Source organism: Ostrinia nubilalis, chromosome 12 (assembly GCF_963855985.1).
Source record: "Ostrinia nubilalis chromosome 12, ilOstNubi1.1, whole genome shotgun sequence".
In the NCBI taxonomy this organism is placed as follows: Eukaryota; Metazoa; Arthropoda; class Insecta; order Lepidoptera; family Crambidae; genus Ostrinia; species Ostrinia nubilalis.
This window is the reverse complement of record NC_087099.1, coordinates 2,728,455-2,754,872: the sequence shown is the minus strand read 5'-3', so window position 1 is coordinate 2,754,872 and position 26,418 is coordinate 2,728,455. Positions and strand designations below refer to the sequence as shown.

Here is a 26,418-nt window from a genome sequence, read left to right as displayed (position 1 = left end):
AATAGAGAAAAGAATGTAATTGAACTGTCAAGGCCACAGTTGACGAGCTTTGTTCTTGAGAAACTTTTGTAACTTTTTTTTTCCCACAATCTCGTGGGACGCATCGGGCCTTGTGGCACCTCGCCGCCGACCGCGCCTACTGGCCCTGCCTGCCGTGCGCACCGAGCGCGCGCGTCATGCGCCCACTACCCGCGCTCTGCGAATTATCGGGGACATTCTTGCTCGGCACTATGAAATCGATCTATTTGCAGATAGTTTAGGACATCTCTTAAATCAATTTTGGTTAAATTAAATGACTTTTATACGTATTGACAATTTGACATTATTTTATTGTTTCTATTTTGACTTTATTTGATTGATTATTAATTAACTACTTTATTATGACATTATTTTTATAATTTATTTGTAATTTTAAATTTATTGTTCTATTGACATTCGGTAATTTGATTTAAATCTATTGTTTTTATTTAATTGACTTTATAATTATTATATTGACATTGAATTAATTATTATTATATTGACATGCATGATAACCTATGTACAATTAATCTTATAAGCGCTTTGGAATATATTCTGTTAGCTTGTAAGATGTTTGAATAATAAATAAATAAAATAAATAAATAAATAAGTAAGTTTACAACTTGAGGAGCCGTTTTTAACGCCAGATGACAGTAATAAATGTCTGCCCAGCCCATTAGACGGACATCTAATAATTGTCGGTGAGGCTTGTCAGGAAAATTAAAAACCCAGAGTCTGGAATGTACCGGAATATCGTGTAGGCTGTAGGTATTCTTATTACATGATCCCTTTTATGAGCAGTCGTAAGCGCCTGTCATGAGTAACGGCCACAATTTACCGTTTGCGTTGTAAAATAAATACCAAAAATAAAAAGAATATCTTCCATGTTTACTAACTTCTACTGTTTCAGAATTTAGAACCACATTTTAGAAAAAGCGTAGTAAGAAGTAATCTACTATCAAACAAAAATAATATTTCAAATCGGTTCCTGTAGAGTTCTAAAGTAACAAAAATTCCACCGAAAACCTTTTTTGAAGTCTACTAAAAACAACAAGTGTTCAAAAATTGATCCCATTTATAGCCTGACCAGGAACATAAAAACCTTCGCCATGTTGCGGAAAACTAATGGTACTAATTTCTTTTAATGGCAACAGTAACTGAAAACTTCATTGACATGTCACCTTGCATGTCAGTCTATTGCTGTCAAAGTGTAAACAAACTTTATTTTAAATGTGCGCAATTGGTTTTATGAATTAAATTGCTAAAATATTTTTATAGTCGTGAAAGAAAAGTGGTTCACAATGTGTTAAAGTATTTGTCGAAGAGAAATACTAAGGGTTCGGACAATATTTTCATTGAATAATGTTTCCGACAAAGGTTGTCAAATTGACTGACATGTTTATCGTATAGTACAGTCCACTATGAAAATTAGCTGTGGTTTGTTTCAACTACCTATTTTAAAAATTTTGACACTTTCTAAGTGTTGAATTTTATAGGATTGGGAAAGAAGAACCGAGTTTGAAGTGTTCATGAGCAGACATTGCAGTTGAATATTCAAGTTCTGAATTTGATTATTGATGAATAACAAAATAAATCTACTAGCTCGATTGATGGTTTCATTTAATTTATTAAAATCAGGTTACCTATAATAATATTTTTTCGTTAATTTATGAAAATATCAAATTAGCCCGTAATCCTGAATCCTGATACATAAAGTTAGCCTATTAATTTAACACAGGTACGACTGTACTCAGTGTTGCACTATCAAATGCAATTGACGCGCCACTATGCCAGGGTTTTTATGTTCCTGGTCAGGCTATAATTACTTTTTCAACATGCATAAATTAGACCCGTCTATAAATGTATTAATTAAATCTGACTGACCGCGACAATAATTACAGTGCGTCCCCGGGGACGATCGAGAATCGAGATCCCATTTATATGTTAATGGCGGCCGAAGTCGCGGTATCCGCTAGTCCGGATATTAAACGGACTGTTGACTCTCGACTCTCTTCAGACGCCATCTGTTAGTTTTCTAAAGGCTGCATTAACATACTTTCTTTAGGTTTGATATAAAGCCGGTGGGAGTATCTGAAAGTCGTATCAGTTGTTTGGAATCAATACTTATTGCTTCTATTGATATAAACGAAATGATTTTTTATTTTATTCTCCTTACTCTTCCATTGCGTGGTTCACAAGTCTAATGTCTACAATCTGAATAATTTAGAAGGATTCATGTGAATGAAGTAGTTTAAGTAATTTAACTCTGGAGATTGACTTATAATAACTCTACATTGAAATAGACAAATTTGAGAAACCAAAACCTTAAGTTCTTAATCTTAGTGTACTTTCACTGCGTTTGATTATCTAGAGTAGGTAACTGTACATATATGAACTAGTGCCTTTTGACTGCTAGAATTATTAGCGCAACTGAGTCTGAGTCAGGTTAGATCTGCTCCGTTCGTATTACAGACAATTTCCTTCCAGTAATGTCTGTCGGCTGTCTAATTTTCTGCTTTATACAATGTGAAAATGGGTCTTACTAGTTCGTGTATCTCAGTTCCATTCTGAAAGTTTTTAAAACATGTTTGGAAACTGACTGAGAGCTTTTGAATAAATATGTTTCATAATTACTTATCAGAACTCTAAAGTAAGGAAGGAGTTTGTTTGTTTACTTGAACGCGCTAATCTCAGGAACTACCGGTCCGATTTGAAAAATTCTTTCAGTGTTAGATAGCCCATTTATTGAGGAAGGCTATAGGTTATATACCATCACGCTACGAGTAATAGGTGCAGAGCAAAAATGAAAAATGTTGCGAAAACGGGTTTTCACGCGTACGAAGTCGCGGGCACAGCCAATAGGTAATAATGGGATCTCAATTCCACACCTGCTTTTTGCTTCTGCTTTCCGAAATTCCATTCAAGCTGTTTTCAGTGTTTTCAAACAAATAGCACTTTGGACTGTAAAAGATAAAGCACGCAAAGCGTCGAAGGAAAAGCTTTGTCAAATTCATTCGTTGGCTAAGACAAATTGTTAGCTCAGAGCTCGGAGCTACTCGCAGCGGACTTTTTGAGTTATGGGCTTGTTGTCGACGGCCCGTAAATCACAAGCCGTTAAAAATATGACCCTTGTTGCTACTAGCGCAGCTTGGAAAACAACAGCAACTAGGAAACGACCACGAGATATCGAAAAAGTTTGACTTTGTTCTCATAATTATGTCACGACGAGGAAATAATTTAAAACTGTTTATTCATTCCAAAAAACGTTTCAGTGGTTCAATTCCCAGCACTTCTGAAACTGAGTGGTCAACAAAGCTTCAAGGATTCTCCAGTCTCACTCTCAGTAAGTCACTCCACTTACTTTGAGATTTGAGTGACTACGAGTGAGCAGGCTTATATTGTTGATATGTAACTACGAGTATTTTATTCTAGATAATTATAAATATAAAAAACATTAATAATGATAAAATAAATTACAAGTTACAGTTCGAGATAATATAAATTAAATAAGCCAACAGAACTTTAGTTTGTAATAAGGATATATTGATAATGATTTATTATTTTACAAGTTTTGTTTTATGCGGTAGTATATTGTATGAGTAAAAGATACTACCGTGTTTAACTAAAGCTGAGTGCTGGCTCGACGTGCCCTCCTCGCCGCGGAGGAGCTTAGACAACAAACCATAAAATACAATTCAAAAGCGCTGTACCAACACGCCACGATAACCCGCAGTGCTTTAAAGCGCTTCAAAATTTAATGGCAGCTTATTTAGCTATGCGTTATCGCCTTTTGAGAAAACCAACGCAAACTACCAGTTTAATTATTCGACAGCGTTCACGTATTAAAACTTCAACCTACGGGTGAATTTGTATGTTAATGAAATCCCGATTCTGCATGGTGCTGACTTGAAGTATTCCAATTAAAGATAAAGTTTGAACCCTACAATACATATGTAAATTACTTACAAACATGTGGCCAAGCGGCCAAGTTGTTTAGATTTGTTCTCTTGATATGAAATAAAAGAGTTTGCTAGTACACACATATAAGTGATTCAGTTGGCACCAACCTCTTATTCTAATGCATGGTTTTAGATAATAAATTGTTATTTAATTTCTATTTCACTTCCTCCTTTTTAGGTAGGAATTTCTATACCGTTTTTTATGAAAAAAAGTCCATCGCCTCTCAAAAAAGTTTCGAAAAGAGAAAAACGAAACACAAATGGAAAAAGCAACAACATAAACAGTATAAACACGGTCAGAACACTTTTTACATAATTGAATTAAATTGAAACTGAAATGTGATTACGTAAAATTAGGTTTCAGGCAGAAACGGTATGTAGGTTGGCATGCATAAAGAATGGGCGTTATCCGCGGTGCTCAAATATTTAGCTTATCGCCGGCACCTTACTCGATTTCTACGTTATGAAGATTAAAGTATTTTGGACTGAAAAAGTTTTAGTTTCGGGTCTTAAATCGAAAAACTTTGCAATAAAGTCAACATTGTTTGACTTTGATTTGTGTTGGGTAGCAAAATAAATACATAAGAGTATGTACTTTACTTCTAAGTTGGCTTGAAGTAGGCTGAAAACATGCTTCTAACAATATTACTATGGGTGCATCCAATGTGATAAAGTGGATAAAATAACGAGTAATAACAAAAACTCTCTATTCAAGGTATGGTCGAGTAAAAAGCCTGATTTAAAATAAACTGCTGCTAGCATATTGCTAATTTCGTGGCAAACAAGTACGTAAATAAGTACGGAATAATAAACGTTTAACAATTAAAAGAACTTAATAATATATGCCATTAGTCTTCGAATTTATCCGCTAGCTTGAACTTTCGAAGTAATAAGTAGGATTCCATTGAAAGAGCACTTTCCTTTTAGAATGTGCATCCGCGTAGTCTCGCTTGAGTCCATTAGAAGTTGGGTGTGGCAAATCAAAGTCAAGCGAGTAATGAAGTGTTAGTTTTAATTGCCAGCCTTTGTGCCGGTGCAGTGCCACCGCCTTCCATTGTCTGTTTTAATTAAAATACCGGCAATTGGTGTAGGGAGATCCTATACGGGTACATAGGTGTGGAAAAGATCCCTGGCTAGACCTAGGATGGTTTTGAATCGCTAACGCATATAAAGTTATTAAAAAGGAATTTATTTTTTTATTAAAAAGTGTGCGTGCTATAAAAGTCCGTTTTGTACGCATTTTAATTTACAGCAATATCAGTCGTTCAGCATTGTTAAAATTTATTTTAGTAGGTAAGCTATTGTATCAGCAGAGTCAATTATAGGGTTTATAGTATAAAGTATAAGGAAAAACTTGAAAACAAAAAAAAAAAAGATTAGACCGCGTAATTTTTTTAGTCAAATGATTACGATTGCTTTACACAATTCCACCTCAGGTTGTTAACTCGTATTACCAGCAATTTTTCTCTTGATGTTCAATAATCTTGCTTTTTATATGTAATGAGATTCGTACGAAGTAAACAAAACGAAAGTAACGCTATGTAAATTTTCTCCTCCGTTGTGGTAAACAGCTTAAAATGTAAAGTGGAAACGAATTCGCCTACGTGCACTTCGTAGCATACTACGGCGTAGCACTACGACTACGACCCTTATCTTGCTACAATGCTACGGTTACACTTATTTTGAAAGCTCTTTCGTAGAAGTATTAACCTGATTTCACAGACAGGTTCCTAGAAAATGTAGTTTATTGGAGATTTTCCTAGGTTATTAGGGTCTTTATGCATTAATTTTCAACACTTAAGTTTACCCACATAACTAGAAAATAATTACTACAAAACTGTGCTACAATATTAAATAAATAAAAAAATGTAACGTACTGTGTAGCGAAAGACAAAACACTTAACATACTTGCACATAATCTGAGTAGTCTATAGCATGTGCAGTAAGTAACGCTGTTCCAGACGCCTGAATAACGTTTTACCGCGATATAAAATCACAATAAACCCATTTTCCGTATTGTTAAAAGTTTAACCTCTTTCCAGAGCTCTTTGTTCCTTAATTCAGGCAATTCAAAGTCGGAAATTCCTCAGATGGCAGTTATTAAACCGAGCCCTGTCGAGTGGTGGGCTTGATTGGCGCGTGTTTGTATCCCCCCTACCCCCCATTCCTGAAGAACATTCGCCTGCCGTCTGTCATCAGTGTGATTCCCGATTTCGTTAATTTATTTAATTGTGCGTGAGAGATCAGTCTCGCTTCTGACCCTTGAGCAAAGTTTTTAATTAATCGGTTTTGAATTAGATAATTTGATGCCAAAATTAAACGGTTAAGTTATTCAAACGTAGAACCAACTAATATTTCTCATACAACGTTTCCTAAGACCGCTGTTTCAAATTACTTTTATGTTGTTTTCGTGACCTACATTTTTCAAAAATCTTTTGTAAGTTTATTAGGTATAGTAACCTAGTTATATGTATATATTTGAAACTTGCAAGTACGGAAAAATTAGGACAAAAATCTGAGGTCTGCATTTTATATTCATTGGATTTTTATATTGACTACGGGACTAAATTCCCACCTCTCTTTCCCACCGTTGCAACTACCTTGTAGCCAGGATCTACAGCTTGTATTGACTGAAAAAAAAAGAACACATTTGTAGTCACATAAGTTTAATTGTAATATACTATATGAAATGATATAAATAATTAAAATTAAACCGTCTTGCCTTCCAGGTGATCTGTGGTGGGCAGCGGACGGCCGCGGCACAAACACACATGCTGACGATATGGTTTGTAGCTATCAATTTACTTTTTCTATAATAAATATTGTTTAATATGTATTGACATAATTTTGTCATGAAAAAATCAACAAACTAATTTATAAAAGTAAAAGCAATTATTGTTTCTTTATTATTACTTCTATGGTTGACCACTGTACAATTACATTATTCTATTTTCCCTTTTCCTTCCAAATTCGCCCCTGTTTGACCGAATGTGATCAGTGGCCTAAACCAGTTTTAAAATTTTATCCCACTACCGCCATCTAGCGGTTTACAACGAAACTAAATGCTAGCCCACCCCCTGTGTAGGAAAGCATCGTTTCGCTACGTAGTTCGCGCACCACCCGATAGATGGCGTGTTTTCTGAATGGGTTTCAGTTAGTGTAGAGTTGAAGAATTATTTTATTTTGAGAGTTCTAATAGCAAATTAACTCTTACCCTATTTTAAAGATATTTAAATATTGTTTTTGTTTCAAGGATACAGTATGGCCCCGGCACATCGGCTCAACTCACTCGGATGCCTGTCACTCTCGCTGCTATGTCTCTTCGCCACTACTCTTCAAGTCACAAGCGGTAAGTCATTTCTATTAATTCACATCTGAGTTTTCTCAAAAACACTGTTATGACACCACTGTAAAAGTACAATGCTGTTTTCTTCTCTTTTAACTCAATTAACCTGTACAGAAAATGATGAAGAATGTATTATAAAAACTAGCTAAAACCTTAACTATGACTGGTTTTTTTTACGAAGAAGATGTTATAGTACTTAATAATAAGCACAATAAGTGCAACAAATTGCAGTTTCAAACAAAATGGTAAGAATTTTGTTGCTACGGAAATAGTAACGACATAGTTAACGATCGTAGCAGTGACTACGAGCTTTTGCCTACGACATATCGTAGTGTGTCCTATACTTTAAGCAACAAAACTTAAGGGCATTGTCGTTGTGATAGAGTGTAGTAGGAATCCTTAACATAAACGGTTATGTCGCCACTAAACTATCCATTTGACCTAAAAAAGCGATACAAAAGGACAAGACGCCAGAATAAGGCTGTATCTACCTCTATTACGGCGTTTATCCGGGGGGCGGGCAGGCAAACCGATAACCCGAGATGTAGGGATATTAGGTTTATCCAATCGTTCAGAGGCCGCTTAGTGTGATCCCGATCAAGAAGGGGAACAGATTTTACTGTTCTAGTGATTGAGTGCTCGGGATTTCGAAAATGTTTGATGCAATTTGAAGAAAAATGTTGATTAATAATGATGAAAAAATTTAATGGAGTCATATCAGTGACTCCGTTAAATCGTTCAAAGTAGTTATTTTACACATAAAAATAAACAAAAATATAATGGAAAAGAAATTGGAAGTCTTGTAGTATAATTCCCAATATGTTTTTTGCGTTTGTTTAGAGCATTAAGTTTAAAAAATTCTTACGATATGGTTATCAATAACCGAACTCCGTCTTTAATGTAATTTTTTCTAAATCACACGACTCGCTCGCGAAATATACGTGGTCGAAAGATATCCTTTGGGACGGCGGTGTCCAACAGGAAACTATAGGCGTCCTGCTCTGATCCTCCCGAAGATGTTGCCGTCTCGCTCATCAGCCTGGAGGCGATCAATAAAGATTCCGATTATAAATTCGAGAATGCCTGCGGGTATAAGACGGGGTCCTGTAATGATGTTTTATGCTCCGTTACGCTTGAGACGATTGCTTTTTTCGAATTAGGTAAGAAACTTCTAATCTCCCGACCGCAATGGAAAGGTATGCCCAAATGTGTAGGTAGGTACAGTGGGGTAATTTGAATGCTGTTACTTTTATATTTTGATTTTCTATTTTTTAATTGTAATGATTTTCTGTAATGATTTTAACTAAACAATGCGGCTGTTGGGAAAGTCAATAGAATCTGCTGACTTAACTTAGGTTAAAAAGCTACCTTAAGTTTCATGTTTTCGTAGTAGGTAATCATAGTATATTTGGGGACTTCAATATTAATCTAATTAAAAAGTGTATTTAAAAAAATTATATAAGTATTATAATCTAAATATATGTAACTCAAAGGTGACTGACTGACTGACATAGTGATCTATCAACACACAGCCCAAACCACTGGACGGATCGGGCTGAAATTTGGCATGCAGGTAGATGTTATGACGTAGGCATCCGCTAAGAAAGGATTTTACGAAACTCCGCACTAAGAGGGTAAAACGGAATCCACGCGTACGAAGTCGCGGGCGGCCGCGAGTTTTCATATATAACCTTCAGCACTAAAAGCTGAATTACACAGAAATACGTTTAAAAGACTCTGAAATGCACTTCGCGAGAGTATAATATTAAAAAAATAAATTCGTTTAATATCGACAGGTCCTTGTCAGAATTGACATCTAGAATTAATGAAAAAACTTCCCGTTAAAAATATTATTTTGATCTCGTCGGCCGATGATCGGTTATTTTCACCCTTCGGGACGGGGTCTAATATTAATTCACGCCGACACTTTCGTTTCGCTTTATATTATTATACGGCTGTTACACATTGAGGGAGGCTTTTTTGCTTGAACGCCTGCATCACGATTTTCTCCGAAATTGTGCCACCAATATAATTATGTAAGTTTTTAGATGCTAGTGATTATATAGTTTTATTTCTGTATACTAACCTAAAAAGTACATTGAAATAAAGGGCATTTACATATATTATATTTCTACCAAAATTACGTTTTAAAAAGTTTGTAGCCATAGACATAGTAGGTACTTATAATAAATATGCAATTCGGACAATATTATTACGTATACGGGTCGAATTGACCTCCTTTTTTGAGGTCGGTTGAGAATATTCTTCAAACAAGCCGGGTGTGAGATATTCTCTACCTAATTGTCCATTCCACTTTTAATTTCGACGGCACTTTTAATACTTCGCCTATTGTCCCGCTGTCTTATCTTTGTGTGTCCCATTAGCGTAATAACGCCGTCTGTAAGGCCGGCTCTACACGTTGGCCCAACGTTGGTCCCAACGCCACTCGTCAAACGTGTAGATCTATAAAATAGCTTGTCCCAACGTTGGTGCCAACACTATTTTTTAGACTAAACCCTCATGTCAATCGAGCGGTGTTGGAACCAACATTGGACCAACGTGTGGAGCTGGCATAAACGCATTTGAAAACATTTTCGCTGACGGGCGCGAATGAATTTACAAAGAGCGCAACATGGCGGCTCGAATCACGTATATGGACGTCATTTAATCATGAGCCTGTAATAATTAAAGAGCTGCTGTTTTGAAGCGAATTAAAAAATCACTGGTAAAAATAGAGTTTTTTATGGATGTTAACACCAATGACTTGTTTTTAGGATACCATTTCGACTCTTAAATCACAATTCACTTGATAGTGGTGGATATTGAATTTTCCTCATTCAATCTTATCTGTTGTCTTGTCAGATTATATTATGAGGATCAGTGCGCTATTTGAAGCATGCTATGTACGAGTATATAATTGGGTCATTCCACCGGCCAAGAAAATCACGTGTCCGGGGCCAAAAAGTACCCGAATATCATAATATTTTAGTAACAAATATTTTTATCTAATAGTATAACTTTGGTTCTTGTTGTTAAACCACAGAGATAGTTAATAATAGTTAATTAAGTAATTTAAAAAAAATCGTAAGTCGTCAAAAATTGATTACCACGACGTGTCCGCGCTCCCGATTTCAGAACAAATTTGCTCGTATAAATTAATCCGATATTATTACCGCTTTCAATGCTTATGTAATCGATTACTGATTAAATAAACATTGATAAATTAAATACGATATAACTATATCACTAAAAGGTTTTGTAAAATAACTATTTGAAGTTGTGTCCGGGCGTTAACCGTGATTACCCCGACACGTCGCTAATGTGCGCCTACGTCCCTAGCTACGCAATTTAGAAACGAGCTCTATCCTCCCCCGTGAACCTTTAGTGGTGGCCTGCGTGCCGAGGTGATCGGTAATGCAACTCGTCGCAGGATTTCGGAGTTATCGACATAAGAATATGATTACCCCGACCTTGGTTCAGTGCACGATTGATTTACTCTATCCTGTTTTTTTAGGTTTCTTTACATGGAAAGTTCTTGAGAATGTACAGGAATAATGGTCCATGTAACCGCATTTTTGTGTATTAAAACATATGGGATTCAACTTACAGATTGGGCAGGGCTCAGGATAAACCTTAATTTTTTGACTACCCCGACCTTGATTACCCCGACTTTTGTCACCGAGTAATCAATAATACTGTAATTTTACTAATGAATGATTAACTAAATAACGTTTAATAAGCAAAATTACCCTTTACTAAAATGAAATCCTATCTCCTATTAATACATAATATTAACCCTCAAAATTGGCAAGACCCCTGGACTCGACCTTATCACCGCTGAAATGCTGTAAGCCGATGTAAACTCCGTCGTTTACGTCCTGATACCTGTCTTCGAAAACATCTGGATGGAAGAGGAAGTCCCAGACGACTGGCATAAGGGGCTTCTAATTATTGTGCCGAAAAAAGGGTAAAGCAAGGGTATCAGTACCGGAAGACCCAAGAGATGCGATCTGGAGTGAGGAATTGCACACCGTTGGTGCAGAGGATGTCCAACGAGTCCACAATTTCACTTACCTCGGAAGCATCGTTTCAGAGCCTGGAGGTGCCGAAGAGGACATCACTTCGCGCATTGCCAAGGCCAGAGCTACCTTCGCACAACTTCGAGCCGTATGGCAGTCACGGAAATTGACCCAAGCAAGATCAAAATATTCGGGTCCAACGTCAAACCAGTTCTGCTCTATGGGCGGGCGTGAAACGTGGAAGGTCACTAAGGTTATATCGCACCAGCTGCAGATCTTCTTCAGCCGCTGTCTTCGCCGAATTCTCCAAAATCTTCAAACGACGAACTTTTGGAACGCTGCCACGAAATACCGATCGTTCAGCAGAATAAACGCTGCAAGTGGAACTGGATCACACTCTCCGAAGGGACCCCGATCACATCCCCAAGCAGGCTCTAGATTGGAACCCCCAGGGAAAATGCAAACGTGGTCGCGCCAAAAAACATAGCGGCGCACTGTTAAGACTTGGAGAACGCGAAGCTCAAGACCGAATGCGATGGAGGACTGTTGTGGACGCCTTCTGTCCCATATAGGAGACATAGGACATTGAGTCACTACTAATATTATATATATAATGTATATGTATGTTTTTTACTCTTTTACGCAACAACTACTTAACAGATTTTGTTGAAACTTTACAATATTGTCGTTTATACATCCAAATAACAAATGGCTAGTTATAATAACATTTATTTTACCATAACTTAAAAAAAAACCTTAGAAAATAAAATATTTTGTTTTATTTTTGATTACTCTGACTCCCAACTTTGATTACCCCGACCATGAAAATTTTGATGTCGCATAACTTTTTATTCCTGCTTGCTACAGATGGGCCAATATAAAAAATATGCTCCTAATAATGTCTATTTTGAAACGTTTTACCTAAACTTACTCTAAATTCAAAAATAAAAAAGGTCGGGGTAATCAACAAAATAATCCAGATCCGGAGAATGACCGAATTACTTGTTTTTTAATCGTCGGGGCAAGCAAACTGAAACAGCGACCAAAGCTATATTCCAAAGTGTGTCCTACCTGGAAATCGAACCTAGGACCTCAAGTTGAGAGTACAACTTTTTCATGGAGGCGTCTTATCAAACATTAAGACTTCGTCTACTTTGCATTTTATGCTTATTTAGTTTTTATTATTTGAAAAAGGGTTCACCAAAGGTTCCTAAAAGAGATGAGGGGAATGTTATTATTTTCCATAAAAATGAGATGACACTTAAATAACCTTTTGACTGTTGGTTCCCAATTTTATTGTCACATATTGATAAACTCTTGCATGATCATGCAGTCTATTACCTACCGAGCGATATTGATTAGCTATTTTGGATCGACCTACTTTCACGCTTGACTCCACGAGCCTCTAGGGAGATAGTTTACTCATCTTGGTCATTATTACTTATCCATCTTTCTTCAATTACAATCTTTCAATGATTAATCGTTATATATTTCTCTGGGATTATTAGCGCGAGTGCCTGGCAAAGTGATAATAATTATTTTCAAGAAAATGACACATCTTAGTTCCTATGTCAGTTAAAGATCTAGTTTTGGAAAGTGTGAAGTCTGTGAGTTGTAACGTTCGCTGTGGGCCACGTGCTCCTCTCTCATGGTGTCTGCAGAATACCAGTAGTGGCCGTAACGTGCTCCCGAGTACGTTATGGCCTCATACTGAGCAGAGACCAATTTGGTACAAATAATTCTTTTTTTTTGCTCTTTATGTTGATTTATTTGATACCAAATAAATAATGTTTTCTTTCTTTCTTTCTATCCCGCAAATCCTTAATATATGTTGATGTTCGTGCAGAGGCATCTCTATAGTTCCTCATGCGGCTACGACTAGACACTTCGCTCTGACGTTCGCTGAACCCTTATCGCTGCGAAGAATCATTACTTGTCGCGAACTAGGTCATTCTATGTATATCTTATATACTCGTACCATTCTTCGTCAAGCGAACGAATAAGGTTTCGTTCGCTTCTTTCATTTGTTTCTTAGGCTGTCAGAGGGAGCAATGTTTTCTAATTTATACGCACAATTTTTTTATTTATTTTGTTTTAGGATTTTTCTTGAATGATCATCCATTACTATTTATTTATTTATTTGAACACCAACAAGGTTACATTGAGGCTTCACAAAAGTAACTATAAAAAATGACACTTGTTAAAATCAAACTTAAATACTTCCTATTGTTTAATAGCAACTTTAATTAATCCTTAAGATCTTTCTTCTTCTTTTCAGCCAAATGACGTCCACTGCTGGACAAAGGCCTCCCCCAAGGTTTTCCACAATGAACGGTCCTGCGCTGCCCGCATCCAGGCTCTTCCCGCGACCTTTACCAGATCGTCGGTCCACCTAGTAGGAGGCCTGCCCACGCTACGTCTTCCAGCCCGTGGTCGCCACTCGAGAACTTTCCTGCCCCAACGGCCATCGTCTCTACGAGCTATGTGCCCCGCCCACTGCCACTTGATTTTAGCAATTCTGCGAGCTATGTCGGTTACTTTGGTTCTCCTGCGGATCTCCTCATTTCTGATTCGATCACGCAGGGAAACTCCGAGCATAGCCCGCTCCATCGCCCTTTGGGTGACCTTGAGCCTTCTTATGAGGCCCATAGTAAGCGACCACGTCTCAGATCCGTATACCATCACTGGCAACACGCATTGGTCAAATACTTTCGACTTAAGACACTGCGGTATTTCGGACGTGAGTATATGGCGAAGCTTCCCGAACGCTGCCCATCCGAGTTGGATTCGACGATTGACCTCTTTCTCGAAGTTGGACCTACCTAACTGGACTGTTTGTCCCAGGTATACATAATTGTCAACAACTTCGAGTGTAGAGTCTCCAACCTTCAGAGGAGTGGGTGCAACACGGACATTAGACATGATTTTTGTCTTGTCCATGTTCATTCTGAGGCCCACTTGTTGAGAGGCTCTACTGAGGCCATCGAGCATTGTGCCTAGATCCTCCAAGGTCTCAGCCATGACTACGATATCGTCCGCGAATCGAAGGTGGGTGATGTACTCGCCGTTGATATTTATGCCAAATCCGTTCCAGTCCAGAAGCTTGAAGACATCTTCCAGGGCGGTGGTAAACAGTTTTGGAGATATGACGTCTCCCTGTCTTACCCCTCGCTGCAACTGGATAGGTTTCGAGTCCCGATCCTGGAGGCGGACCGACATTGTGGCGTTTTTGTACAAACCCCTCAACACTTCGATATATCGATAGTCAATTTGGCACCTTTGGAGAGACTGTAGCACTGCCCAGGTCTCGACCGAATCGAAGGCTTTTTCATAATCCACAAACGCCAGGCAAAGTGGTTGATTATACTCCTCGGTCTTCTGTATAATCTGCCTTAGCGTATGTATGTGGTCTATGGTACTAAAGCCTTTTCGGAAACCGGCTTGTTCGGGAGGCTGGAAGTCGTCGAGCCTGCGAGCGAGACGATTCGTAATGACTCTCGAAAACAGCTTGTAGACATGGCTCAGAAGTGAGATGGGTCTATAATTCTTCAACAAGGTTTTGTCACCTTTTTTGAAGAAGAGTACCACCACACTTCTGTGCCATGTCGTAGGCGTTTTTCCTTCGAGGATGACGGAATTGAACAGCTTCTGAAGAGCCCTTAGTACCGGCGTTCCGCCTGCCTTCAAAAGCTCAGCCGTGATTCCATCTACACCCGGTGCCTTGTTGTTCTTCAGCTGTTTGAGAGCCATTCTAATCTCGTACAGACTGACGTCCGGGATATCTTCGGTATAGTGTCGGGTCAGTCTAGCTCTTGGGTCTTCGGCTAGATTTGTGACAGGTGCGCGTACAGTCGTGTATAATTGTCCGTAGAACTTCTCAACCTCTTCCAATATCTCCGGCCCCGACGAAATGGCTCTGCCATCCTCTGTCTTCAGCTTGGTCAGTTGACTTTGGCCAACAGACAGATCTCTTGCGAACACTTTAGAGCCTTTGTTTCGCTCAATCGCCTCTTTAATACGGTCTGTATTACATTGGCGTAGGTCGCGAGTCAAAGACTTGGAGATCTGTCTGTTAAGGAGCCGATACTGAGCAGCATCTTCAGAGGACTGCAAAACCAAGTTCCGTCTCTCTTCCATGAGTTGATTGGTGAGGTCAGAGATCTTTTTGGTTCCTTTTGAACGACGGGTTTTAAAGAACTTAGACCCAGTCGTTTGGACAATTTCCACGAACCTGTCATTGTATTCGTCCACATTTTCGCAGTCTCAATCCTTAAGATACATTAATTAAATATGATTGGGAATAATGTTAGTCCCATTATTTTGGCGTTGCAAGACATAATGCTATTTATCCCCAGGTTAGCACATAAAATTTAGACTAGCTACTGGCGCAAGTGGGCCTTGACTCTGATATTAATTCTATCTGAGGATCCCTGTACTTCTCAGTTTTTAGATCAAAATGACACAATTTCACATTAGATTACAATTTAATGTACTTTAAATATTAAACTCCTCACAATATATGGTATTACGGAACTAATAAATGTCAAATATCAAATATTCTAACGGTGTTCGAGCAAGATAAATCGTTCGCAGACTTCTGACCTTCCTGCCGAAAAAGACGGTACAGTTTGAACCTTATTGTGTAGGGGATAAGATGGTAGTATGCGGACCGGTGCTATGTTGGCTTCGTTTGCTGGTGATGTCGGGCCTCGGAAATAGATTCAGTTCCGCAGGTTTAAGAGGACTGGCAGGTAGGGCTGGGAATGTGGAGAGGCAGCGAGGGCTGGTATTATTAATAACATGACCGCAGTTTGTGGGGGTATTTGTGCTCATCAATCTTTGTGAAATGCAAAAAAAAGTCTACTCGTTTCCTTAAGATTTTTAATTTTCTGTCACGTGTTTGTATACGAGTGTGTGAGTAATTAATCTTAGAAGTTAAATAGAATTAGACTTTACTTCACTAAGTTATATTAAGAGCGGGAGGTTTAGAAAATTATTTAATTTGCATCCTTTTCATAATTTACTCACTGTTAGTATTGAACTCAAAGTACTTTACGGTGAGGTGTGAACTCAAGTAAAACAAACTTGGGTAATAAACTAGACGGTAAACTTAGGTTAATATTTCGTTTAATATAACTTATTTACACAACTATGTCCTCATAGTCGTCTAAACGAAGAAAGATGTGCAATAATTTGTTTCTTATGCCCTTGTATAATTTCATAGAGCTGTCAGCCCTGTAAAAGTGTATGCATTTTGTATCGGATTCTATGATGGAGTCAAATATTTGATGGATATGTGCAGTGTGCTGCCGATAACTGTGTATCCAATATGTCTTTATTTATTCTATTCCACTGCGATTCAATCATACGAATGTTTGTACAATTTCATGTAGCTTCAACTTGTAATTTTAAAATAATAGTTAAAACGCATGCTTTCTATCTCATTCGAGCTTTCAGTGAAACCTACCAAATCTCTTTAAGACCATTGTTTACCTGAAATTATGCAAATAAAGAAATTTCATTTGATTTGAAACGCTTAGTTGTGTTGTAGACTGAATATTCCTTTATTAAATGGTCTACTAATCTTTTCATTCCTATCTCTGCCATTCAATTTATCAACGTCATGGCGACGTGTAAACTCACGTTGGTCTATTTATGTGAAAATGCGTAAGTACCCTGTGTATCTACATAAAATGCTATAAATACATATAGATTCTACATGAAAAACCACATAAAAAAATACAAGAAAAAAATATCTATAGTAAAAAATGTGTTGTCGACTCTACAACTAATTACGTTTTATGTTGGACAGGGACATTCAAATTGGTAGGATAAAATCTTCTATGCAAATATTAATTCTCCAAAAACCATTTGACCAATTGTTAGTTAGATAAGCAAAACGAATAGATGCAATTATTAAAACGTCACGCCAGCCACTGGAGCTGACCCACTCTCTTGATAATTGTCCATTTACTTCTATAAAAGCTATTTATCAACACGTTATCGCTTGCTTGGGCTTAAGTAAGCATTAATGTTACTTATTTACGTATGTTATAATATGCTATGCTGCACGTAGCCTCTTCTAATGGGATATCCTTCACAGTACGTAACGTATGACAACATTTTTCTCTGTATCGGTACGTAGAGTGGTTGGTTGGGGATATACATTCTAATATAACATTTTAAGTAAGTCCCTAAAATGTAGAGTTCATATTTCAGCGCTGACACGACGCAAATGTACAATAATTTACAAGAGACAACCTGCCCATTTATAACTATTTCGAAAATTCAGCCGGCGTAGAGACGAGACCTTTCAACGACACATAAAAATCGGGTAATGGCTGCAGCAGAGTGCCCAACACCGCCTCGGTCTAATTTATTATCGCCCTGTGCCTTTTAGTGATGTCACGGGACCAGAAAAAACGTTGCCGATAACAACTTTCAGAGAACAGTGCCTACGAAACCGATCAAAACTTTATCAACGCAATAAACTTTCGCACAAACTTTAAGCAATGACAAAGCCACAAACTTATAGATAGAATATTGCATCTTGATACTTTATGTTATAAATAATAATACTGGGTAAATAAATCAAACTTTGTTAGGGTTTTGTTCACTTTCTATTAGATGGACTTGAGAGTTGGAGAAAAAGCAAGTATTTATAGACAGTTAGCAACAAGGCGGGAGTCCTAGCGAACTGTGTATATAGTGCTATGATATATTTTAATATTAAAGATTGCTGTTGAACTTTTAATCCAGGATAGACCAGGTGAATTTTTATTTAACCTAGTGTACAGGGTGCTACGTGATATGTAAGAAAAACGGCACAAGAAAGTTATTGTACATTTCAAGTTTTAACCAAAAATCTTTAGAAAAGGAAGAAATAGGAGTCTGTTTTTGTTTTGAGTTTTAAAAGAAAATTAAGCTTCAAGTATCAATTATTAATCGAATATCATTAAAATTCAATAACTAAACCTATTTCAAAATTGCAAATTCTAGATTAATATTTCCAAACGTTGTAAATGTACCACTTCGATCTCAACGAAAAGGTCCAAAGTCACAGCACATTGCACACCTGGTGTTAAGAAATTGGTCTATAATTTATGTTTGGGGATTAAACGTGCGCGGAATGGGCTGGGGCGATACAAATAACAATAAACTTATGATCAATGGGTCTGACCTAACGTCTGGGAAACGTAGGCGAGAGGTTATAGGTACTCGTATTTGTAACACGTGTGCAGTAAGCGGTCGCAGGTTCGAAGCCCATGTCAACAAATACTGTGTGATGAACTTTACTACGACTTTTATACGAGTAGTAAACATGTAATTACAAAGTAATGTAACTAATGGAGCAATAATTTCATAAAAACTTAATTGTTTCATAAGAATCCAAATATGACTATGCAGTTATTCTGTATAAATTGAGTCGATTTACAGCCACCTTCGGATGAACCACCCTAAGCTTGGCCAGTGAAAATTGAGCTCAGTTTGTTTGCACAATATTATTCTGAGTTGACAGCGATTAGGCACTGTCTTTGAATTACAATAACCTCTCCGATTTTCATATTAATTACCTTGTGCCCAAATAAAAGCGGGTTATTCTGTCCCAGTTGGCAGCACGGCCATTCATTATTTTTGCTACATTTGCCCGGTCCCAGTCCTCTATTACAAGTGATTTGGCCTAGCTCACTGAGTAGAGCCGTGAAAGTAATTTCCGTTCTAGAGACGTAGAGTTTGTGTGCAAGGCGACAGCACATCAAGGTAAACACTGTGGCATCTTATGCAGTTGTAATACAGGTGACTTTGCAACAAAAATGTGTAGTCTGATGTGTCTACTGTACAAGGCAATGTGTGATTTTTGCTGCAAGCCACACTGCTGGACGTTTGTGGATAAGCTAGAGGGGTAAAGTAAATAGCTTTGCTTCACAACTTTTCACAAGATACTATTGTGTTGACTTCTTTCTTTTCTATCGTTTATTTTTGGTGGCCATTGCTGTGCGACGGAAGTTTATCTCTGTCTTGTTGGCTTTCTAAACTTTGCTAGTTTTTGGACCGAACTAAACAGTTTCATTTGCCTCTAGTCAAGTTTATTACAGTATGAAACTAACACACAAGTATAATTTTGAAATGAGCTGTAGTGATGGGAACGAGAAGTGAGAATTTTCACTGACTCTACCTTCATTTTTACCTTTTATGTCAATAGTCTTGGCAAATCAATTTACTTTATGATATGACTCTTCTTTAAAGAAAATATTTTTTGTAGGTCATTAATTTTTATTACACCTAGGCTAGGCCACTTTTCCCATCATCAGAACCAGGGCATGTCTCCGGAGTGCACTTTTTACATTTCCTCCCGCGTGAGTGACGTATGGAGGCCGCAGCAGGACTGTCGGCGTAGAGAGCACTCTTATAAGACTAATGACGTACGTTTAGTAAAAAAAGTTTTTCTTCACCCACTTTTTGAAATTATGTTGCATGAGTGCTTGAGAATAAAACTGTATAATAACATTTTAGTTTTAGCTCGAGCTGTACCTACCTACTTTGTATTATAAACAATATTGTACCTTTCATCTTGAGCAATATACCTACTTAATATCCCAAATATCTTGTGTAGGTAATGCAGCGCAAAAATCTAGCCTGATCAACACCGAATTATCGCTTTTGGCATATTAGGTATATGTGTCGCTATCCCTCACTCGTGGTCGTTACGGGCAGGCGCCACTTAGGCACGAGAGCTGCGACAAATCTATCAATCCCCGGCCTACATCGCCACGGCTGCGGAGCGGTGCTACGTGACGGATGGCCATCATAAACACTCGTATTCAGGTTATATTGTTTGGGATGTTATATCATCAAATGCAAGATCAATCTTGAAAGATTTCATTGCTACAATCGCTGGACTTATTCGGTTGGCCACAGATGTTCTATTTTGACTCTATATTTTTTTGTTAAAATTAAAGAAGTTTATTGTTGACCTTCACTAAACGTCTCTTAAAAAGCTAGATACTGTAACGCTATCCTTAAACGCTATAAACAGGGTCTTTATGACAAGAGTGAATAGGCCCATTCCGATCGACGTTCCGACCCTTGTCCGAGTAACAGTTTGTTAAAGCTTCAAAATATGAAATTATTGTTGCACTCACTAGTTAATATGCAATAAAAATTTTAAATTTAGTTTTTATTTTGCCATCATGCCATGCTACATGCTGCATTCGAATTTTAATAATGTCATGTAGATTTACTTTTAGGGATGTTTTTGATACGAAGGCACGATGCCGGTAATCCGGGACAAGCTCCAATAGAACGCCGCAATTAATAAAGCTGGGATTCTCCCCTCCCTAGTCGGGATTATGTCGGCAACTCCGGGAAATTGCCCAAACTTGCCGGGAAAAACTCGGGAACTTAAAAAACTTGTAAATAGACGGAATCGGCGTTTGGTTATTTGGGTCGGCTTTTTAAGGCTACTTCGTCGTGTTTGGTTATTTACTTAATCAGGGTTTTGTGCATACTTTTGTTAGCTTTTTACCTAAACTTTATAAAGTGGACTAGCTTTCCGCCCGCGGCTTCGCCCGCGTGGAATTTTGTCTGTCACAGAAAAACTTTATCGCGCGCGTCCCTGTTTCAAAAACCGGGATAAAAACTATCCTATGTTCTTTCCCGGGACTCAAACTATCTCTATGCCAAATTTCATCAAAATCGGTTGCGAGGTTTAAGCGGGAAAGCGTAACAGACAGACAGACAGACAGACAGAGTTACTTTCGCATTTATAATATTAGTTGGGATTTGTTTGTTTTATTTGGATTAAGCTTACTTTTACCAGAAATTTTCCGTTAATGGGGTTTAATCATTTTATGTTTCCAAACAAACATCTTCATAGTATGTTTTCTTCGTTTTAAGACATGGAACGTTCGTTGTATTTATATGAACAAAAAGAAAATGCTTTTATTATTTCTAGGTAGTTTATGTTTCGGGAAAGAAAAATCTGAAATAAAAATTAAGTCATACAAATTAATTTAAAACACATTGTTTATTATTAACTTTTTAGCATAATTACATAAAAACAGAGTAATTACGCTTTATCGTAATTACGATAAAGGTAATTAGGTACCAACCGTATATTTGATTACCTACTACCCACATTGTTATAGACGAAATTAACTCTGATTTTTGCTACGGTTGGTAACAGGACCTATTATCTTACATTTTAAACTAGTTTTTTTCCATTTAATATTCCAGTTATATTTGCAATTTGTAGTTGCGGCGAATGAAAGTATTTATTTACCTACATTCTGCTATCTCCTTTCCTGCAGGTATATGGCAGCAGAATGTTAATAACTAGTGTTATGAACCAACACCGGAATAGTTTAAGCCTTTATACGTCTACGGAGCTGCACAATTTCTAGTTAATATGAAAATGTTGAAATAGTTTTCATGTCGACATATTCAAGTTATTTTGCTCTGTGTTTATTTTCTTCTTTGCTCAGTAAAGCTCTATTTGTTAAACGTGCTTCGTAGCTATAATAAGGTTATTATTGGAAAAGGCTAGACTGTTTTTTACTGCACAAACATGTGTTGGTTTCGAAGATAAATCATTTATTGCTAATATTTGTCTCGTATTTCGACTTAACAAATATTTGTTTCGTCTCTTTATTTAACAACAAAGGCTTAAAGATTTTTAAAATACAACACAAAACTAATACATACCTAATACATTTGCTACCCCTTTTACGAAGGCGAATTTATGGTCAACATCGATTCTATTCACGAAGTCTCCTTAAAAGCCATACTAGTAATCGATTGCAGAAAGTTTGTTGGACGTGTGCGGTTGCCAATCCATTAAAGATCTGTAGGTCGCAATAGGTGTTTTTCCTAATCCATCTCGGCAGCAGATGTCCGTGCATGATTGAAGTCGCCCCCGCCCTCGCTCGGAGCGCGCGTCAGTACCCGTCTGCAGGTCGCCCGCCACGCACCCAGCGCCGGCACCGCGAGATTAAAAACTTAACGCGCGATTAAAAAATAAAAAGTCAACTTTACCGCCAATTCTAAAATCGATTGTGTGAACAAAAAGTTTTTAGTAAATGTAGATTAAAAATAAAAATATTTATTAGAGTTTTTAATGTTATAAAAAATTTTGGAAATTGAAATTAGTGCGGTTTATCTAAAAATATATCGAATATTACTATATTAAATACTTACATACATACCCATTAATTTCAAATGACGTGCCATCAATTATACAAAGTGTAATTTAGGATATATTGATTTGTGTGGCTTACTCGTTTACTTACATCGAATCTTCGAAGTTTGGTAAATATTCCACCATGTTTAGAAGGTTTTCGTCTTACTAATTTGAGTACAGCAATGAATAATTAATTAGAGAACAATCTAATTAGCTTATTTCAGCATTTTAAATATTTTTGTATACTTACTTTGCCCCTCTAAGAATGCCTGTCTAGAGCTGACGTCCATCTTATATGCATCTTTTCAGCTCCCAAATCTTCAAATTCTCTTTTTCAAGGTTCACTTCTTCAGCCATCGCTATTTGAAACATAACAATATAAAAATCTTAGTACGTTTTACCCTGTTTTCAGGAAATATCATTCTTGCTGTAATTTTCACAATGCTACAATAAATTCCGCTTCAATTGAAATAGGTTTTTAACCGAGTTATCTTACAACAGACATAAAACGAGCAAAGTTTTGCGCCAAGCGAATTAAGAGCATCCACATGGAAAGAGATCAAACCAAAGCTGTACAAATGAGTCCGACGGGCAGATACGAGCACTGCAATAAATTATTACAAGTTTGGGCTTGCAAATAAGTATTTTATTAACCTTTTTAGACAGGGGAAATAAAATGAAATATTATATTTCCTTTTCCCATTAAAAAGTTGCTCGTTAATAGAGCCTAATTATTACAAAAAACACTAGATTAAAAGGCAGTTGTTAAAGCCTTATTTATCAAACTTAATTTGTAAGTTACAGTGAATATTGTTACAAAAGATAAAACGACGGGCAATCTGTATAATGCTGTTGATCCTTGCTAAATAAAAGGTGAACAAACGGGATAAGAAGCGAAGTTTTCCGTCCGTTTAACTAAACAACATCGTTCTACTTATTAAACTTTGGATTGCTCACCCTTCATCACAATTTAGCGTAAGCAGTTTGTTGATTGCCCCATACCGTAACGGGTGGCAATTTCAATATCAATTTGCCTTTTCGATGAGTGCGCTTGTCATCCCAATTTGACCGCGCTACCGTCACTCCGCGTGTGTAAGTACTAGAGAATGATACGGTGGTAGTACCTATCTGTTTTGAGGTAATTTTCCGCACAGACGCACCCGGTCCGAATCTTTAATCGTGGTGTCAACCCTTGTCACCAAGGTGTACTTGGTGTATTATACCTTCCTCTGCTCTGATTTTGTTTTGTGTTTGGCCGTGAATGAATTTTTTTTTCAATTAAAAACAATTATAAATTTTTGAGACTAAATAAATGATTGGAAATCACTTTCATTGCGACGTTGAAGTAATAACTGCGTATGCTAATGTGGTGAATATTTCATTTGTATGAAAATTCGTGAGGTGCGGTAAATGACCATCACTGTTTTCAGTTTTCAGTCCAGTTTTAAACTTTTAACTTCACAAACCCAAACATATAGATTAATATGGTTGATTTTCAATATTTGAACCTATTATAGGTTTTAATCTATTCTTGAGTGTAAGTTTATATTCAAGAAGAGTCATTTAATAACGCGAGCCTTAAAACTCAAATAAAAGGGCTGATCTTTTATCTTTAATCTCACTACAAGGTCATGGAATTCTTGATTGCAGCCAGTTTTAACATAATCTTCAGGTATCATGAAGTTCAATGTAATTGACGCAGGCATTTAAAATAATCGCGTATGTTCACTTCCAGAGCTTTTCACTCCGACGTTAAATCCGCTAAGTCCCCTACAAACGGCTCCACTTTGAGGCTTGCATCTGAATGACTGAGTTTTGAGCGACATAGCTCTAAACTTTAGAGGGTATTAGGAATTTCTCGTGGTTACAGGTTTCTAAAGTACGGTACTCAAAGCTTTACATGCTTGGCATATGGTTTGTCTAAAATTGGATATGTTAATAAGCTCTACAAGGTCGATTATGCTACAGAAATCGCGTAGCACGTATCTGATAAGTCAGTTCTTTTAGATAGCGATCAGAAGAGTTATTTGACGTAAGATCTAGTTTCAGGTTTGCTATCCGGCTACCTACTTGCTTTTTTAGACAAGAATGTCTTTTGACGCTTAAAAATATACATATAAAAATAATCTCCTTAGGACGTCTTGACGTTGAGCGTCGATATTTTATACAAAATAATTCCCATAAGTTTCGTTTAAGTTTTCCCTAATAGCGGCAAACTATCATATTCTTATGCTTCAAGTTGTATCAAAGGAATAGTTAAGTATATGGGTTTATGAAAAAAGTGTTACAAAGAAATAAATAACTAAATCAAAAGAATAAAGAACGAAAGGGAAAAAAGAATACTTTCAGTAGGTATGGTAATGTTACGCGCAAAAAATATCCATCCAGGGTATTAAACTGAAGGTAGTTAATACTAAACGGGAAAGTTTAAGTACCTACCTACTTTTAGTCGAAGAAGTTTCTTTTGGTCTGTTGGCGGATAAAGGTAAGATTAAAAGTCCACTGGAAGTTTTATCTAAAAGTTTTTATATTTATTTATTAAAGGTACTTTACTAATGTTTGAATATCCGGCGATTGATTTGTGCACGATTAACTGAAATCTCCCATTTAGTTTATTCTGGTTATGTTTTGTTATACATATAGGAAGTGATTTCAGAAAAAAGTCAGATGCTATTTTTGTTATTAACTCAGTTCAAGGTGACAATCTCAAATATCTAAATGAGTCTCATTAATTTGAACAATTGTCCTCATTTACAATACATTATTAACAGGCTTACACGTTTAAGTCTGTAATAAATTGATTAAACCTGTGTAATATGACAAGTGGTTGTCGAAATTATGATTTCAGCAGTCAAAATAAACGAGTTTATTATCGTTTCATTGAAACAATTAACTATGTAGTTGTAACACTATTGTTCGCCAAGAATGTTTATCAAAATTGTCTCAGAGCCTTTGATAACATATGAAACGCAAAAAACAAATAAAATTGTTAACATCAACTTTACATAATATTATAACAAGCACTATTTCATCTATTCATATTGTACCTATTTCGTCAATTGTCTTTTTTAAAATACCTCTACCATTTTTTCAAATTAACGATTTTGTTTTGTTTTGTTGTTGTCACAAAATAATGTCCAAATGCTCACGCTGTTTACTGGCGCTAATAGGCCCAGAAGAGGCCGTATTAGACCAATTATAGCGCTTAATCTCATCGGCTAATGTTCGAGCTCAACATACGACTCCCGACCTAAATACTAGTGGTAAATCGATAGCTTTGTTTCGAATAGGCACCTGTCAGATAATGGTACTAATAGGGATTTTCATTATTTGTGTTATTGTACAAACATTGAGAGCATTTCTGTGGTCTAATGAACAGAAAGCACTCAGCATTGATTGTGAAATTCGAATATATTTTTCAAGTAAGTAACACACAGGAAATGTTAATATAATCAATCTGAGATAGTTTCTGGTAGGCTTTGGATTTAATTTATCCAAATTAATAACCATTGGTTTGACAAAAGCTTATGTTGTCACATTAGGTAAATAAATAAGAATTGAGTAATTTATTGCTATTTTAATTTTATTAATTTGTAGGCTACAGCTATAGTTAAATACGTAACATTTTAATACGTATTAACATCATCCTGTAATTGGCTTAGGAAAGCTTTGTACTCGTACATGTAGATACCTTGCATAGTCTTTCATCTTCCAAAAGATGTCCCTGAGCCTTTCAGCTTGATATGATAATCGTCTTACGAGGCTCCCTTTGCAGGCTCAGCTAAGTAGGACTAATTTCCCCACTCTCCTCTATGAAATACAGGATTCAACATTACAGAGCGAATATTTAAACTTAGATGAAGAATTACCTACTATTATAAAAATTTGTATTACTTT

General features: G+C 36.8%; 1 protein-coding gene across 1 annotated transcript in view; it reads left to right on the top strand.

Moving 5' to 3' along the window:
* LOC135076644 (cubilin) overlaps positions 1-26,418 on the top strand; it is a 94,152-nt gene that overhangs the window by 2,372 nt on the left and 65,362 nt on the right. The window contains exons 2-3 of the mRNA XM_063971066.1: positions 6,707-6,762; positions 7,238-7,326. Of these exons, the coding sequence (XP_063827136.1) occupies positions 6,749-6,762; positions 7,238-7,326 (103 nt within the window). The 5' untranslated portion in view covers positions 6,707-6,748. The remainder of the gene's footprint in view (positions 1-6,706; positions 6,763-7,237; positions 7,327-26,418) is intronic.